At 42.9% G+C, this 15,808-nt stretch overlaps 1 protein-coding gene across 3 annotated transcripts in view; it reads left to right on the top strand.

Moving 5' to 3' along the window:
* The first annotated feature begins 338 nt into the window (after window positions 1–338).
* DOCK4 (dedicator of cytokinesis 4) overlaps window positions 339–15,808 on the top strand; it is a 267,843-nt gene continuing 252,373 nt past the window's right edge. For all 3 annotated transcript variants that reach the window (XM_078786873.1, XM_078786872.1, XM_078786871.1), the window contains exon 1: window positions 339–548. In XM_078786873.1, coding sequence (XP_078642999.1) covers window positions 464–548 — 85 coding nt within the window. In that variant the 5' untranslated portion in view covers window positions 339–463. The remainder of the gene's footprint in view (window positions 549–15,808) is intronic.

Below are 15,808 nucleotides of genomic sequence, written 5' to 3'. Positions count from 1 at the left end.
ACTCGTGACGTGTTTCCCATGATTGAAAAAGGCAATTGTAAGCGGATTGGTGTTTGTAGTTTTAACAATAGCAGGGGCTCCTTTTAACATGGCATCGGTTGTTGCTTTGATGCACAGTAGTTGTGCACAACAGATAAACAACGCAACATCATGACGTACGTGCGTACACAAAGTTCAGCAGGTGGACGCCGCTAAAATCAATGCAAATAAATAAATAGGTCGACAAGGGTTGAAATGACGTCATGACGCATCGCTCCGCCCTCGAGTCCGGTTCCCTCTACGTCATGACGCATCGCTCCGCCCTCGAGTCCGGTTCCCTCCCCTCCAGGCTCCACGAACGGACCGCGAGCGTGCGACCGGCTGAGGGCGAACTGGATCCTCCCGAACGGCGGCGTTCCTGCCCATGGATCGTCGTGCGTCCTCCCCCTGAGCCGAGCTTCCCCCGCCCGTGCTCCCTCTTGTCATGCACGCACCCGTACGGATGTGTGCTCCGTCGGCCACGGCTGCTGCAATGTGGGTTCCCACAGAGAGCGAGAAATTCGGTGTGGGTGAGTATCCATGTCCGCGACAGATCGACAGATTCCGTGTACCGAGCGCTGATCCCGTCTGGTGCGGTGTACCGAGGTCTTGCGCAGAGGGATGCTGAGCACAAAGCACCGATTGACGGTCATGTACTTGCTGTACCCGAGGCTCCCATGCTTTGCTCTGCATTGATTTTGTTTCGTCTTGTACACGTGGATCATCTCGGATCACCTCGTACCGTTTGCGCTGAGCCGAGTTTCCGTCTGAGATTTCTTATTTGGTTTTGTTTTTTTACGTCACTTCCTCACATGCACCGGTACAGGCAGCACCTCGTGCAGTGTGTTGTGCAGTGCAGTGTGTTGTGTTGCTGTTGTGCTGTTGGTGGAACAATAACGAGCACCGCGGTACCTTTGTGTCTCATGACTCCCATATACACATTAACCAGGTCCGTGCGGTACGTATCCGTTTCGGTGTGTGGACCTGGGTCTGGAAGACCGGTGTGTGCGAACCAGGGCTGGGGATGCTGGGGATGCTGCCCTCCTCGCTATCCGCACCGCAGACCCACCAACAACACATACACCACCCCGACATGCTGCACACAACACATCCACCACCTCGACACGCTGCACACAACACATCCACCACCTCGACACACTGCACACCACACAACATAGCCACCACCCCCGACATACTGCACACAACATATCCACCACCCCGACATGCCTCACACAACACATCCACCACCCCGACATGCTGCACACAACACATCCACCACCCTGACACGCTGCACACAACATATCCACCACCCCGACATGCTGCACACAACATATCCACCACATCGACACACTGCACACCACACAACACATCCACCACCTCGACACGCTGCACACAACACATCCACCACCTCAACACACTGCACACCACACAACATAGCCACCACCCCCGACATACTGCACACAACATATCCACCACCCCGACATGCTGCACACAACACATCCACCACCCCGACATGCTGCACACAACACATCCACCACCCCGACCTGCTGCACACAACATATCCACCACCCCGGCACGCTGCACACAACACATCCGACACGCTGCACACAACACATCCACCACCTCGACACACTGCACACCACACAACATAGCCACCACCCTGACATACTGCACACAACATATCCACCACCCCGACATGCTGCACACAACACACCCACCACCCCGACATGCTGCACACAACACACCCACCACCCCGACATGCTGCACACAACATATCCACCACCCCGACACGCTGCACACAACACATCCACCACCCCGACACGCTGCACACAACATATCCACCACCTCGACACACTGCACACAACACATCCGACACGCTGCACACAACATATCCACCAACACGTGATATACACACCACACCGGACTATGAGTGCTGCTGTGTCTCTCAGAGCACAACCAGATGGGATGTTGAGCCGAGGTTGTGGGTTTGCAAAGCATCTTTGAGGGGAAACCATCTCCTCTCTCAATGAAGCTCGTGTGGGTGCAAAGCTGCCTCTGCTGAGAGCTGGCAAAGCGAGCCCGTTGGGTGTGCAACGAGCTTGCACCCCCGCGATGTTTGTGTGCTGGCGTGGCAAGGATGTTTCCGCCTCACCGGAGAATTCGCACAAATGCAACAAATCGCCTTTCGACGAGCCCTGCCTTGTGCGACCACCTGCCTTCGATCGGACAATCTTAATCCACGAAGCAGATTTTCATACATACATGTGTGTATACATACATATATATATATATATATATATATATATATATATATATATATATTCCTTGCACGATGCTCGCCCTTTTGTTTCCTTTTGCTTCGAGATGAGGTTGCATAGAATAATTGGAACAGAGCCATAGGAGTGGGCATATGCAACACCAACAACAATGGAGGCACCTGTGACCACAGTCGCGTACACTCGTCCGGGAGGCTAGAATTGGGGCCTGCTTTCCGACTGCAAAGTGGTCGTCACCCCGAACACGCTCTTTCCCGGGTGAAGACCACTCGAGCTCCGACACGTAGGGAGGTCTTGGTGAAGACTGCTCAGTGGTCTCCACGTCAGACATGAACCTCGCCTCCATGCAGCTCGATTATGATGTGGTGCTGTCTCCACGTTTGTTTTGTATGGATTTTCCCAACTACAGCCGACCTTTGGGCGACAATAATAACAAAAATAGCTTTCTGGGGACTGACCGTTATTTCCCCAGGATTTTTGAGAAGATTTTAAAATAACTTACCTGAATTTGAGGTGAAACCACCTTTTCAGCCTCTTCTACGGAGCGGATCCGGATCGGAGCACAACCCCATGCGACCTTACTGTTCTGATGTAGCGTACCAAATTTGGTCCTATCGGTTATGTAGTTTGTGAGGAAAATATGTTTCAATGAATATGAGTGATTAGGTGAGGGAGCCCCTGGCCCCCTTTCCAGGGAAGGTACGGCCCTGGGGAGCACATCTTAAGGTTTGGGCATGGTCACGATGCCGCATGGCCAGTTTTGCCTGGATGAGATTGTCGGTTTCTGAGAAGATTTTTGAATGAAGTACCGATATTTGGGGCCAATACCCCTTTCATCCCCAATATAGTGGGTGCATCCAGATGGGGAGCACAATCCTATGAGACTTTGCTGTGCTGATGCATCGTACCAAATTTGGTCCATGTCTGTTGAGTAGTTCGAGAGGTGAAGATGTTTCAGTCAAATGTTAACGGACGTAAGTATGGCTGGACACCGGGACCCACTCTGAGGCTATTTCAGAGAAATCTACCATATAAAACAAAATGGCAGTTTGTGTGTTTGTCTGTCCCCCTTCATAAGGGAAGGTTTTAAAGGTAAATCTTTTAACACGAATGTGTGTTCACCATTATTGAGGATAAAAGAAACTTGAAAAAACATTTTCCATAAAAGAGTAATTATGGCTCTTCTATTGGAATTGCAGACGGTGGCTTGCAAACCGAGCCTCAAGGGCGGTGTACAGAAGCATTTTTTGTTAAAATAACAATAAATACATATTTCAGGGAGGTGAAATTCGCTGCAGGTGATGTGCAACGCACACAGAGTAAAACGAGTGTCCATTTAAATCCGAAGGATGTCTAATAAATAAGGAAGATATAAGCACGCCTGACACTGGGCCGAGGCTTTAGACTTTGGCACGCGCACGAGGCTGCACCATTGAATAAACTGTTCCAACCCATCATTTTTGACGGGTTTTTATACCAGTAATCTAATAATAATGGTAATGCTTATTAGGGCTTACTCGCAGTCGTGGATGATTAGAGGTTCGACTGTATCATTTGAAAAGGGTAGGACTGACTGTGTTTCTACCCTGGACCAATTCCTCATTTGCAACTGCACTCTTGACCCTGTACCTCCTTTCCACCCCTAGGGGTTACCCTATCACATTGAATACGGGGTTTACCTGCACATAGCCTAGAATGGTGTGATCTTGGCTTCAGATGTTACCGACCATGGTATGTTCATTGCATGTAGAGCTTTTGCTCCATTGATTTCTCTTTGTCATCATTTGGCACAGCCAGGTTTGACATTTGACATGAAAGAATCGTGCGATGTTTCCGATTATGTTTTAACGTAAAAGGGGCTCGCTAGTAAAATGCACCTTCTTTTGGCACCTGGCATTGCTATTGATCTTACAGGATGGCCAAGAACTATGCATGCTCGTTTCTCAGCTGTCCGGCCTGGGTTATAATCTCGGCCCAGCTGTAAACCGTCACCCTGGTGTTTCGCAGGTGGGGTGATACATCAATGCGTGCTGTCTCTGGGTTCGACCTTAAACTGGTTGTCCTGTCTGTCAGCATTAGTTGGTGGACGTTGCATATCCCACCGTGTCTCTCGCGAAGAGTAGGCGATCTATCACCGTTCACCAGCAGCTTGAAAAAAATATGACAATATTTTGCTTAAATTGTCTTTGGTTGACTGTCACACCAAAGACAATTTAAGCAAAATATTGTCATATTTTTTTGATATTTGTCTGGCCTGGTCAACCGGTTTGTGACAAACCTGGACCGAAAACTTTCCCCACCCGACACCACAATGATTTTGGGAATAAATGAGGTCATTGACGAAGTAGTCTTAGATTGTTACTGATCTTATACCAAAAGTCTTTTCCCATGTACAATGTTACTACCTAAGACATATATCTGCTCATCTATTTAATTCCGCATGTCCCAATGTGAGACCGCAGAATCCTTGTTGTGCTTTGGGGGAATTTATCTAATTTATTTGATCACAATCACGTGCTGATAGACTCACCTTGTTATACAGGGTGGCCACTTTGTGGGGGATCAGGTATCTCGATGTATGTATATTTGTCCGTATGATCACCGTGATTGTCACGTCATCATTCATCTTCACGAGCTTGGGGGGACAAACGTGGTGCATTCAAAAAGTTCTAAAAACGAGTACTTTGACCAGATACTACTTTTTATCCCCATGCTTTTTGAAAAAAAGAAAAACGAGCGGACATTGTAATCGACACCGTCTGTCTGTCCGTTATACTATCTCCTAAACAGTTTGGCAAAATTTCACCAAACTTGGTAGTTATGATCACCACATGGCAAGAATGTGTGAGAGCAGTATCATTTTTGGCCCCACACCCTGGGGTGTGGTCAAAACGTCAAATACCGAGAAATGCAATTACAGGCACATTTTAAAACTAGAAGGGCACTCGGTAGAGTGCATACCTCCGCCAGGCTGAACAGTTTGTTTTGTATCCCACTGATGGGCCGGATCTGGATTCAGACCTGAACCAAAATCTTACCGGCTTGTTGTTGTCACCTAACCAACTCATCCACAACTTTTTAAAATGTCATGTTACATATCGCTTTTCGCCCGATCTCTCAATGGTGAAGAATCACTTTAAAATTAAATAATTCTCGTATCCTAATCCATATTCAGATCTTCACCAAAATATAATCTGTTTGTCCTCGTCACACACCCAACCGGTCCACCACGTTTCGTCCAAATCCATCCACAACGTTTTGAGATATTCTGCTATGTATCTTTTTTGGCCGTACCTCCCAATGGTGAAGAATCACTTCAAAAATTCTCATAGCTGGATCCAAATCCAGATCTTCACCAAAATCTAATAATTTCGTCCTTGTCACATACAAAACCTCTCCACAAAATTTCGTCCAAAGCCGTCCACAACTTTTTGAGATTATCGTGTTCACAAACAAACAAACTAGAAATCGGTCAGAGACCGAGGACTTGCCGGAATGTACTTTTTTTTTTGGTTTGCCAACCACTCCCCGCCATCACGGCACTATTCTATTCAGCACTTTTGGAGATATAGAGGTGCAAAGTTTTTCGGTTTTTCCAAGATGGCGGCTGAACCACGTGACCGATGACGTCATCATTATTTTATTTTTTTCCTCCACCAGTTTATGCCGACATGGCGCTCAAGAAATTGCATCTTGATTGGATGAAGTTTTGTACTTGTCGAATTATAACGTCATAATGGAGGCCTTGGGCCTAGAGAGTTAAAAATTGGGCACAGTCTGTTCCAGGGCAAGGCAAATATGTATGTAAAGTATGTCGATGCTATGTGCAACGATGTAGACATAGTACTGCGTACAGACAGACAGACAAACCAACCAACCAACATACTTGCCGGAATTTTTTCCGGCAAGTAACAAACAGACAGGGGTGAAAACATAACCTCCATCCACCTTTGGTGGCGGAGGTAAAAATTACACTTTCTATATGCAATCAACATAGGAGGAAGCATGAAAAATGTAACAAACCCCTAGGTGTGGGGTGTGGTTCATGCCCCTAGGTTTGGGGACTTAGAGTCACAGGGGTCAAAATGGGGAAGAAATTAACTCAAAATTTGATATTGGGTCATTCCTGGTGGAACCTTTTGCCATCTTTCAACTTAGCGTTAGCAGCGAAGTGTGGACATTTGCGATGGCGTGCCACCGACTTCGCTCTAGTTTTTGTTTATTTTGGTATGTCTTGGACAATTGTTACAGTATCTCGTTCACATAGATTTTTGAATGCCCGACATTTTCTTTATGGATGTGATTTCGATCAAAGGTCACCGCATCCTTGAGTTCCTGTGCTGTAGCATGTAAGACTTTTCTCTTGAAAATATTGTTGAGACTGAGGGTCTTTCCCCTTCAAAATCCCCACAAAAAGCATTATCACACATTGTCATGTCGGGGCTGCTGGGTACCCATAGGATTGAAGAACCATGTTCAATTCATCTCTCCAATAATACATTGTCAAGGTATTCCCTCAAGGGCAGCAAATAATGGATTGGAGCAGCATCATTTTGCAGATTTCCAAATGATCAAGCTCCCAGATGACGAAATCTTGCATCACTTGCAGATGAGATTAATCTCGTACTGATCCCTCAAAGTGCGGTGCAATGATGGCATGGCAACACAGAGCCCGATGCCATGTGTATGATGCTCCAATTTATCAACAAAATGGGAACTGTGATCCTTGTTCGTGATCTTGTGATCCTCGTTCCTTGGAAACTCCTGTAACATCATGTGGCACATCTTGGCACATATGTCCATGTCATGGTCTGCGAGTTGATTTCATTCACAAATGGTGGCTTCCACCGCAAATCGGTCTTCGTCACTTTCTTCACGGTGCTTCTGGGAACTTGTAGTTCAGAGGAATGTGGACTTTGTTAGTGATCTCCCAAATCAGCAGAGGTCTGAACTATAACCCTAAGAGACAACCGTCGGCCCACTCGGGGCTATTTTCAATTTTGTTTGACTGCCAGATAGAAAGAGTAAAAAAATATAAAATGACCTCACTCCTCTCTGCGCATGCGTGATCAGGCCGAATTCAGAGCCAAAGTGTTGCTGAACTACAGGTTCATTTTCCGTGCTGAATTACAGGTTCATTTTCCGTGCTGAACTACAGGTTCATTTTCCGTGTTGAACTACAGGTTCATTTTCCGTGCTGAATTACAGGTTCATTTTCCGTGCTGAACTACAGGTTCATTTTCCGTGCTGAACTACAGGTTCATTTTCCGTGCTGAACTACAGGTTCATTTTCCGTGCTGAACTACAGGTTCATTTTCCGTGCTGAACTACAGGTTCATTTTCCGTGCTGAACTACAGGTTCATTTTCCGTGCTGAACTACAGGTTCATTTTCCGTGCTGAACTACAGGTTCATTTTCCGTGCTGAACTACAGGTTCATTTTCCGTGCTGAACTACAGGTTCATTTTCCGTGCTGAACTACAGGTTCATTTTCCGTGCTGAACTACAGGTTCATTTTCCGTGCTGAACTACAGGTTCATTTTCCGTGCTGAACTACAGGTTCATTTTCCGTGCTGAACTACAGGTTCATTTTCCGTGCTGAACTACAGGTTCATTTTCCGTGCTGAACTACAGGTTCATTTTCCGTGCTGAACTACAAGTTCATTTTCCGTGCTGAACTACAGGTTCATTTTCCGTGCTGAACTACAGGTTCATTTTCCGTGCTGAACTACAGGTTCATTTTCCGTGCTGAACTACAAGTTCATTTTCCGTGCTGAACTACAGGTTCATTTTCCGTGCTGAACTACAGGTTCATTTTCCGTGCTGAACTACAGGTTCATTTTCCGTGCTGAACTACAGGTTCATTTTCCGTGCTGAACTACAAGTTCATTTTCCGTGCTGAACTACAGGTTCATTTTCCGTGCTGAACTACAGGTTCATTTTCCGTGCTGAACTACAGGTTCATTTTCCGTGCTGAACTACAGGTTCATTTTCCGTGCTGAACTACAGGTTCATTTTCCGTGCTGAACTACAGGTTCATTTTCCGTGCTGAACTACAGGTTCATTTTCCGTGCTGAACTACAGGTTCATTTTCCGTGCTGAACTACAGGTTCATTTTCCGTGCTGAACTACAGGTTCATTTTCCGTGCTGAACTACAAGTTCATTTTCCGTGCTGAACTACAGGTTCATTTTCCGTGCTGAACTACAGGTTCATTTTCCGTGCTGAACTACAGGTTCATTTTCCGTGCTGAACTACAAGTTCATTTTCCGTGCTGAACTACAGGTTCATTTTCCGTGCTGAACTACAGGTTCATTTTCCGTGCTGAACTACAAGTTCATTTTCCGTGCTGAACTACAGGTTCATTTTCCGTGCTGAACTACAGGTTCATTTTCCGTGCTGAACTACAGGTTCATTTTCCGTGCTGAACTACAAGTTCATTTTCCGATTCATGTTCTCATTCTTGTTCAAAATATAACTGAATTGAAATCGAGGTGTTCCTCGATGATAAACTGATGTTTGTAGATGGACAGACCTGCAGACAGGCGGACAGACAAAGTGAACCAATTGCTTAACCCTGCTTTTTGCTTTGCGTGTGTGGGGTAAACATTGAGAATGATGTCCGGCTACTTTCATATCCAAAACACATCTGCTCTGAAGACAGACAAAAGCTTCCCCTCCTCAAGGAGCTTCTACATACCTAGAAATATGTACAAGCATATTACTAAAAATAAAGTGATATGTATAAGCAAAAGTCAACGTCAATAAGGGCTATCCTTGTACAGACATGACAGAAGTAAATAGACACCTTAAATTGATTCATTTCATCTGTATAACGCAGTTTTACCCAGTAATTTGTACTAATATTGGACTATTTCTTTGTAGAAACGAGTTCCTGGGTCTTGTACGACAATTAACTATGCCTCGAACCCAGGGAGCACACAAATTTTCCTATTTTCAAATAGGACGGATTGTTGGCCAATCGGAAGGTGGAGTCAGCCAGCATCAGATAGCTCAGAACCTTGGCATTCCGTTTTCTACGGTCAATCGGGTGATTGTGCAATTCACTTGCGAAGGCAAAGAATCCACATCTTGCTGTTCTGGTCGACCTGGCCCTCAGAAAGGTGTCTTTGAGCTGTCAAGCGGTCCGTTGAGAAAACTCTCCATTGCAAGGCAGCAGATGTTGCAGAGGAGGTCCAAGTTACCTCAAGAACTGCCTTGCGGTACCTTCATCAACTGGGCTACTATGGGAGAACAGCTAAGAGAAAACCTCTTGTTAGACCAGCAAACATTCAAAGGAGAAAGAAGTGGGCTGACGAGATGGCCAACAGACCCTTGGGAGTTTTGGCAAACTGTCATTTTTTCAGATGAGTCCCAATTTGCTCAATTTTCTGACAGTGGACGCGTATGGGTCTGGATAATTCCCAGTCAAGTGTTTTCTTTGAACCGATTGCAGCCAACTGTCAAACACGGTTGTTTTTCATTGATCGTGTGGGGAGCAACCTGGAGCGCTGGTCGGTCAGAGCTTGTGGAGTGTGTTGGCAACATCAACCCAACGATACGCATGTCTATAATTGAGGATGGACTTCTCCCTGTCTTCTCCACTGGTCAGATGGTCAAAAACAACACTCTGTTCATGGAAGATGGAGCTCCATGCCACACTGCAAAAAAGACCATATAATGGAAGGACAGAAATGGGATCAAGCGACTTCCACGGCCAAGTCAGGCCTTGACATGAATCCCATTGAACACCTCCGGGCCATATTGGCTCGAGCTGTGCGGAAAAAGTCCAGGAAACCAACATCACGGGCAGAATTGCTAATCCTTTTGCGTGAAGCCTGAGCAGAAATCCCACAAGAAAAATTTTGGAACTCGTTAGTTCTATTCCTGAAAGAGTAAAAGCGTTGAAAGCTGCAAATGTCAAATCTACAAAATACGAGTGTATGAATTCAAATGGATCAAATTTACTTCAAATGTTCAATAAATAAATTTCTTTAAAAAGCATGGTGTCTATTTACTTCTGTCATGTCTATGTATATGTGTGTCACTGTGTTACCAAAAATATTTAGACAGCACACTTCTTCTTCTCCTCCTCTTCTCTTTATAAGGGGTGAGATCCAATGGTACCAAACTCCTGCCCTGCCTTGACCACATTCCTCCTTCACTCCCCTCTGTCCTCAGCCAATTCTCTCCACCCACCAACTACCCCCCACCTTACTGATATCCCTCTTCATACAATCCTCCCATCTCAACCTTCATACGATAAAATGTATTGGTCATCTAGCGATAAATTGGTGGAGAGAAAAAAAAAAGAAGTGGTGGGTCACGTGGTTTGGCCGCCATACTTTTGTTAACACAAAAGCCTTAAAAAACACTAAAAACCCTCATTTGAACCAGCTGAACTGATCGAGGCAAAACATTACATGCATGATCGCATACCCATGACGAACAAAAAATCTGCATCCATCACGTCATAGGTCACATGGTTTGGCACCTATGAATTTTTTTGAAGAATAAACATTTAAAAAGCCACTCCTCCAGAACGGCTCAACAGATCGAGTGGAAACTTCGCACATATGTTCCACCATGGTGTTCTTGAATAATTCATAAGTTGCATGGTTTGGCAGCCATATTGGATTGAACAAAAATCTTTAAAATAATTCTTCTGAACCGCTTCGTTGATTGATGTGAAACTTTGAAGTAATGTAGTAGTCGTCAAGCAGAATACTTGTTAAAAATGTCAACATGATTGGTAATATGGTCTGGCAGCCAGAAGTCGGTATTGTTTGAAGAAGAAGAAACTCTATATTAGCATCTTCTCCAGCCATGTGACTTTTCAGTACATCTTTAGTTATGTACTGTTTGAAGTCAGTGGCATATCCTGTCTGTTATGACGCAAAAGACCCTGAGGACTCAAAAGACCCCAAGGATCCAAAAGACCCCAAGGATCCAAAAGACCCCAAGGATCCAAAAGACCCCAAGGATCCAAAAGACCCCAAGGATGCAAAAGCCCTCTAAAGACTCGTAGGACAGCCTTATTTAAAAAATAAAAATGTTTAAAATACAACTAGAAAGGAACTCAGTAGAGAGCATACCTCCACCTGGTGAACAGTTTACTTTTGTATCCCACTGAAAGGCCGGATCTGGATTTGGACCTGAACCAAAATCTAATCGGCTTGTTCTTGTCACCGAACCAACTCGTCCACCAAGTTTATTCATAACTCGTTCATAACTTTTAAAAATATCATGTTACACATCGCTTTTCACCCCATCTCTCGATGGTGAAGAATAACTTAGAAATTAAATAATTCTCATATCCGAGTCCATATTCAGATCTTCACCAAAATCGAATCGAATAGTCCTTGTCAGACACCCAACTTGTCCAGCAAGTTTCGTCCAAATCCATCTCCAACCTTTTGGAATATCCTGCTATGTATCGTTTTTGGCCCAATCTTCCAATGGTGAAGAATCACTTAAAAAAAGAAAAACTAAATAATTCTCATATCCGAGTCCATATTCAGATCTTCACCAACATCGAATCGAATAGTCCTTGTCAGACACCCAACTTGTCCAGCAAGTTTCGTCCAAATCCATCTCCAACCTTTTGGAATATCCTGCTATGTATCGTTTTTGGCCCAATCTTCCAATGGTGAAGAATCACTGTAAAAATTCTAGTAGCCGAATCCGGATCTTCACCAAAATCTAATCATTTCGTCCTTGTCACATACGCTACATCTCTGCCAAATTTCGTCCGAATCCGTCCACAACTTTTTGAGATATCCTGTTCACAAACGAACAGACAGACAAACAAACAGACAGACAGGGGTGAAAACATAACCTCCATCCACCTTCAGTGGCGGAGGTGAAGAACAGGTACTTTATTGTATCTTATAAATACCATAAACGGAACTCGACAATTTGGGCAAAACATTTTATTTCGCAGTTTAACCTTTTGTCAGGTTATTCTTGTTATTAATAACTGCAGCAGGTGTTCCCCAGATCCCTTGTTGCTCTTTTTCACGTGCTGTGCCCATTCGCTCCTGGTATTGGACGTCGGCCGCACGTAGACACCTGTCGTCCGCACGTGGACACCTGTCGTCCGCACGTGGACACCTGTCGTCCGCACGTTGACACCTGTCCACGTTATCATTATTGCATGAGCCGTTTGCATTGCGGGAGCAGTTAGAGCAAATCGATAAAGCCGCCATTACAGTCGCTCTCTGAGTTTACCTGCCCAAGGTCGGGCTTTATCTTTCCGGGGATTCAGCAGCTGATTCCATGGCTAAACCAGGTAATGCTGTTGCATGAACAGGTGGAAAGCTCTAGTGCAGGTATCTATTTCCTGCGTTGTCGGTTTCCTGAGCATGGATAGATTTTTACAAACATTTCATCGTTGCTCTCATTCTTCGCTCGTGGTTGAAATTCAAATAAGCAGCTCTTTGTGCTCACCGACGGATTGCTCCTGCTGTCCACTTGGTCACATGATGTCGCCATGTTGATGCACATTTATGATTTTTGTTGATGCACATTTATGATTTTTTTCTTTTTTACAACTGCTGAGTTTTTTTTTGCATACCAGTAGGCTACCAACTGCTGAGTTTTTTTGCATACCAGTAGGCTACCAACTGTTGTTTTTTTTTTGTTGTTTTTTACAACTGCTGAGACTTTTTCTTTCTTTTTTTCAACTGCTGAGACGAATTTTTTTTTCCAACTGCTGAGACTTGTTTATTTTTTTTACAACTGCTGTCTAATTTGTTGTTGTTTTTACAACTGCTGAGACTAATTTCTTTTTTTTTTAAACTGCTGAAACTAATTTTTTTTTTTCAGCTGCTGAGACTTGTTTATTTTTTTTACAACTGCTGTCTAATTTGTTGTTTTTTTTACAACTGCTGAGACTTTAAAAAAAAAATTCAACTGCTGACTAATTTTTTTTTTCCAACTGCTGAGACTTGTTTATTTTTTTTACAACTGCTGTCTAATTTGTTGTTGTTTTTTCAACTGCTGCGACTAAATTTTTTTACAACTGCTGTCTAATTTGTTTGTTTTTTTACAACTGCTGACAAATTATTTATTTTCCAACTGCTGAGACTTTTTTTTTCAGCTGCTGAGACTTGTTTATTTTTTTTACAACTGCTGTCTAATTTGTTGTTTTTTTTACAACTGCTGAGACTTTTTAATTTTTTTTTCAACTGCTGCCTTTTTCTTTTTTTACATCTGCTGAGACTAATTTTTTTTTTCAACTGCTGACTTTTTTTTTCAACTGCTGACTTTTTTTTACAACTGCTGGCTTTTTTTTACAACTGCTGACTTCTTTTTTTCTTTTTTTTTTACAACTGCTGACTTTTTTTTTTCTTTTTTTTTTTTACAACTGCTGACTTTTTTTTACAACTGCTGACTATTTTTTTTTTCCAACTGCTGAGACTTGTTTATTTTTTTTACAACTGCTGTCTAATTTGTTGTTGTTTTTACAACTGAGACTAATTTTTTTTTCAACTGCTGAGACTAATTTTTTTTTTCCAGCGGCTGAGACTTGTTTATTTTTTTTACAACTGCTGTCTAATTTGTTTGTTTTTTTACAACTGCTGACAATTTTTTTTTTTTCCAACTGCTGAGACTTTTTTTTTTCAGCTGCTGAGACTTGTTTATTTTTTTTACAACTGCTGTCTAATTTGTTGTTTTTTTTACAACTGCTGAGACTTTTTAATTTTTTTTTCAACTGCTGCTTTTTTTTTTCTTTTTTTTTTACATCTGCTGAGACTAATTTTTTTTTTCAACTGCTGACTTTTTTTTCAACTGCTGACTTTTTTTTCAACTGCTGACTTTTTTTTACAACTGCTGACTTCTTTTTTTCTTTTTTTTTTACAACTGCTGACTTTTTTTTACAACTGCTGACTTTTTTTTTCTTTTTTTTTTACAACTGCTGACTTTTTTTTACAACTGCTGACTTCTTTTTTTCTTTTCTTTTTTCAACTGCTGAGACTAATTTTTATTTTTTTTCAACTGCTGAGACTTGTTTATTTTTTTTTACAACTGCTGTCTAATTTGTTGTTTTTTTTACAACTGCTGAGACTAATTTCTTTTTTTTTTCAACTGCTGACTAATTTTTTTTTTCAACTGCTGACTAATTTTTTTTTCCCAGCTGCTGAGACTAATTATTTGTTTTTTTCAGCTGCTGAGACTTGTTTATTTTTTTACAACTGCTGAGACTTTTTAATTTTTTTTCAACTGCTGACTAATTTTTTTTTCCCCGGTGCTGAGACTTGTTTATTTTTTTTTACAACTGCTGTCTAATTTTTTTTTTTTTTTTTACAACTGCTGAGACTTAAAAAAAAAATTTTCAACTGCTTTTTTTTTTTTTTTTTTCTACAACTGGACTAATTTTTTTTTTTTTAACAACTGCTGAAACTTCTTTTTTTTTTCAACTGCTGACTTTTTTACAACTGCTGATTTTTTTTTTTTTTACAACTGCTGACTTTTTTTTCTTTTTTTTTTTACAACTGCTGAGACTTTTTTTTTTACAACTGCTGAGACTTTGTTTTTTTTACAACTGCTGACGTTTTTTTTTTACAACTGCTGGCTTTTTTTTCTTTTCTTTTTTTACAACTGCTGACTTTTTCTTTTCTTTTTTACAACTGCTGAGACTTTTTTTAATGTATACAAGGTCGAGGCTCGTGTAAGAGATAACATTGATCACAAAAACACAAACTGACATAAAACATAAAACAAAGGGAGCGGGAGAACAAGATGGAGAGCAGGGACATTGGGAGATCTGTGGGAGGGAGAGGGCTTTGAGGAGGCATGGGAAGGGGCGGGGGGTGGGTTCAGCAAACGTTTGTTTTACTTGAGGTTCTCTCCTGTCTTATTTGAGGGGATTTTTAGAGAGGGCTCCATTTACATCTGTTACTAGTGTGGGGTTTGGGGGAGGAGTTGGATCTTCTGTTGTTGTGGGGTTCAATCTTCTGTTGGACCTTACCTTTCATGTTACCTGTCTCATGGAATCATTGGAGTGACCACAGACCAAGAAAGGCCATGATGAAGCAATCTGCTTCACCTATTGCACAACAATAAACCACCTTTTAGTTGGTACAAGTCAATGTCTTCCTTTGTTCATTTTCCTTCGTTGACCGTCAAGTGCGTTTGACATACGAATATGTTTGGTACTGTTTAAGCACCATAAGACGTTGGGCTCGAAGGATAGCCTACAGGTATGCACATTTACCTGGGTTTGAATCTTGGACCAGCTAGGACCTGTCATCCCGGTGTTTTACAGGCCATGTGATAGTGTGTGACGTCCTTCAGGTGGACCTTACTGGGCATCCCATCTGCAGCATTAGTTGAGGGACGTTAAAGATGCCAAGGTTCCCTTCGCGAAGAGTTTGTGATCTATCGCCGGCATCCTGAAGAAACTACAACCTGGAAGGGAACTCGGTGGAGCACATGGTCTCACCACACGTGCTCATCCTGAACAAACTACAACCTCGAAGGGAACCTGGTAGAGCACATGGTCTCACCACAC

The sequence above is a fragment of the Myxine glutinosa genome, chromosome 11, assembly GCF_964187855.1.
Source record: "Myxine glutinosa chromosome 11, kmMyxGlut1.1, whole genome shotgun sequence".
Lineage (NCBI taxonomy): Eukaryota > Metazoa > Chordata > Myxini > Myxiniformes > Myxinidae > Myxine > Myxine glutinosa.
The sequence above is the reverse complement of the archived record's forward strand: the minus strand, read 5'-3'. Positions and strand labels throughout refer to the sequence as shown.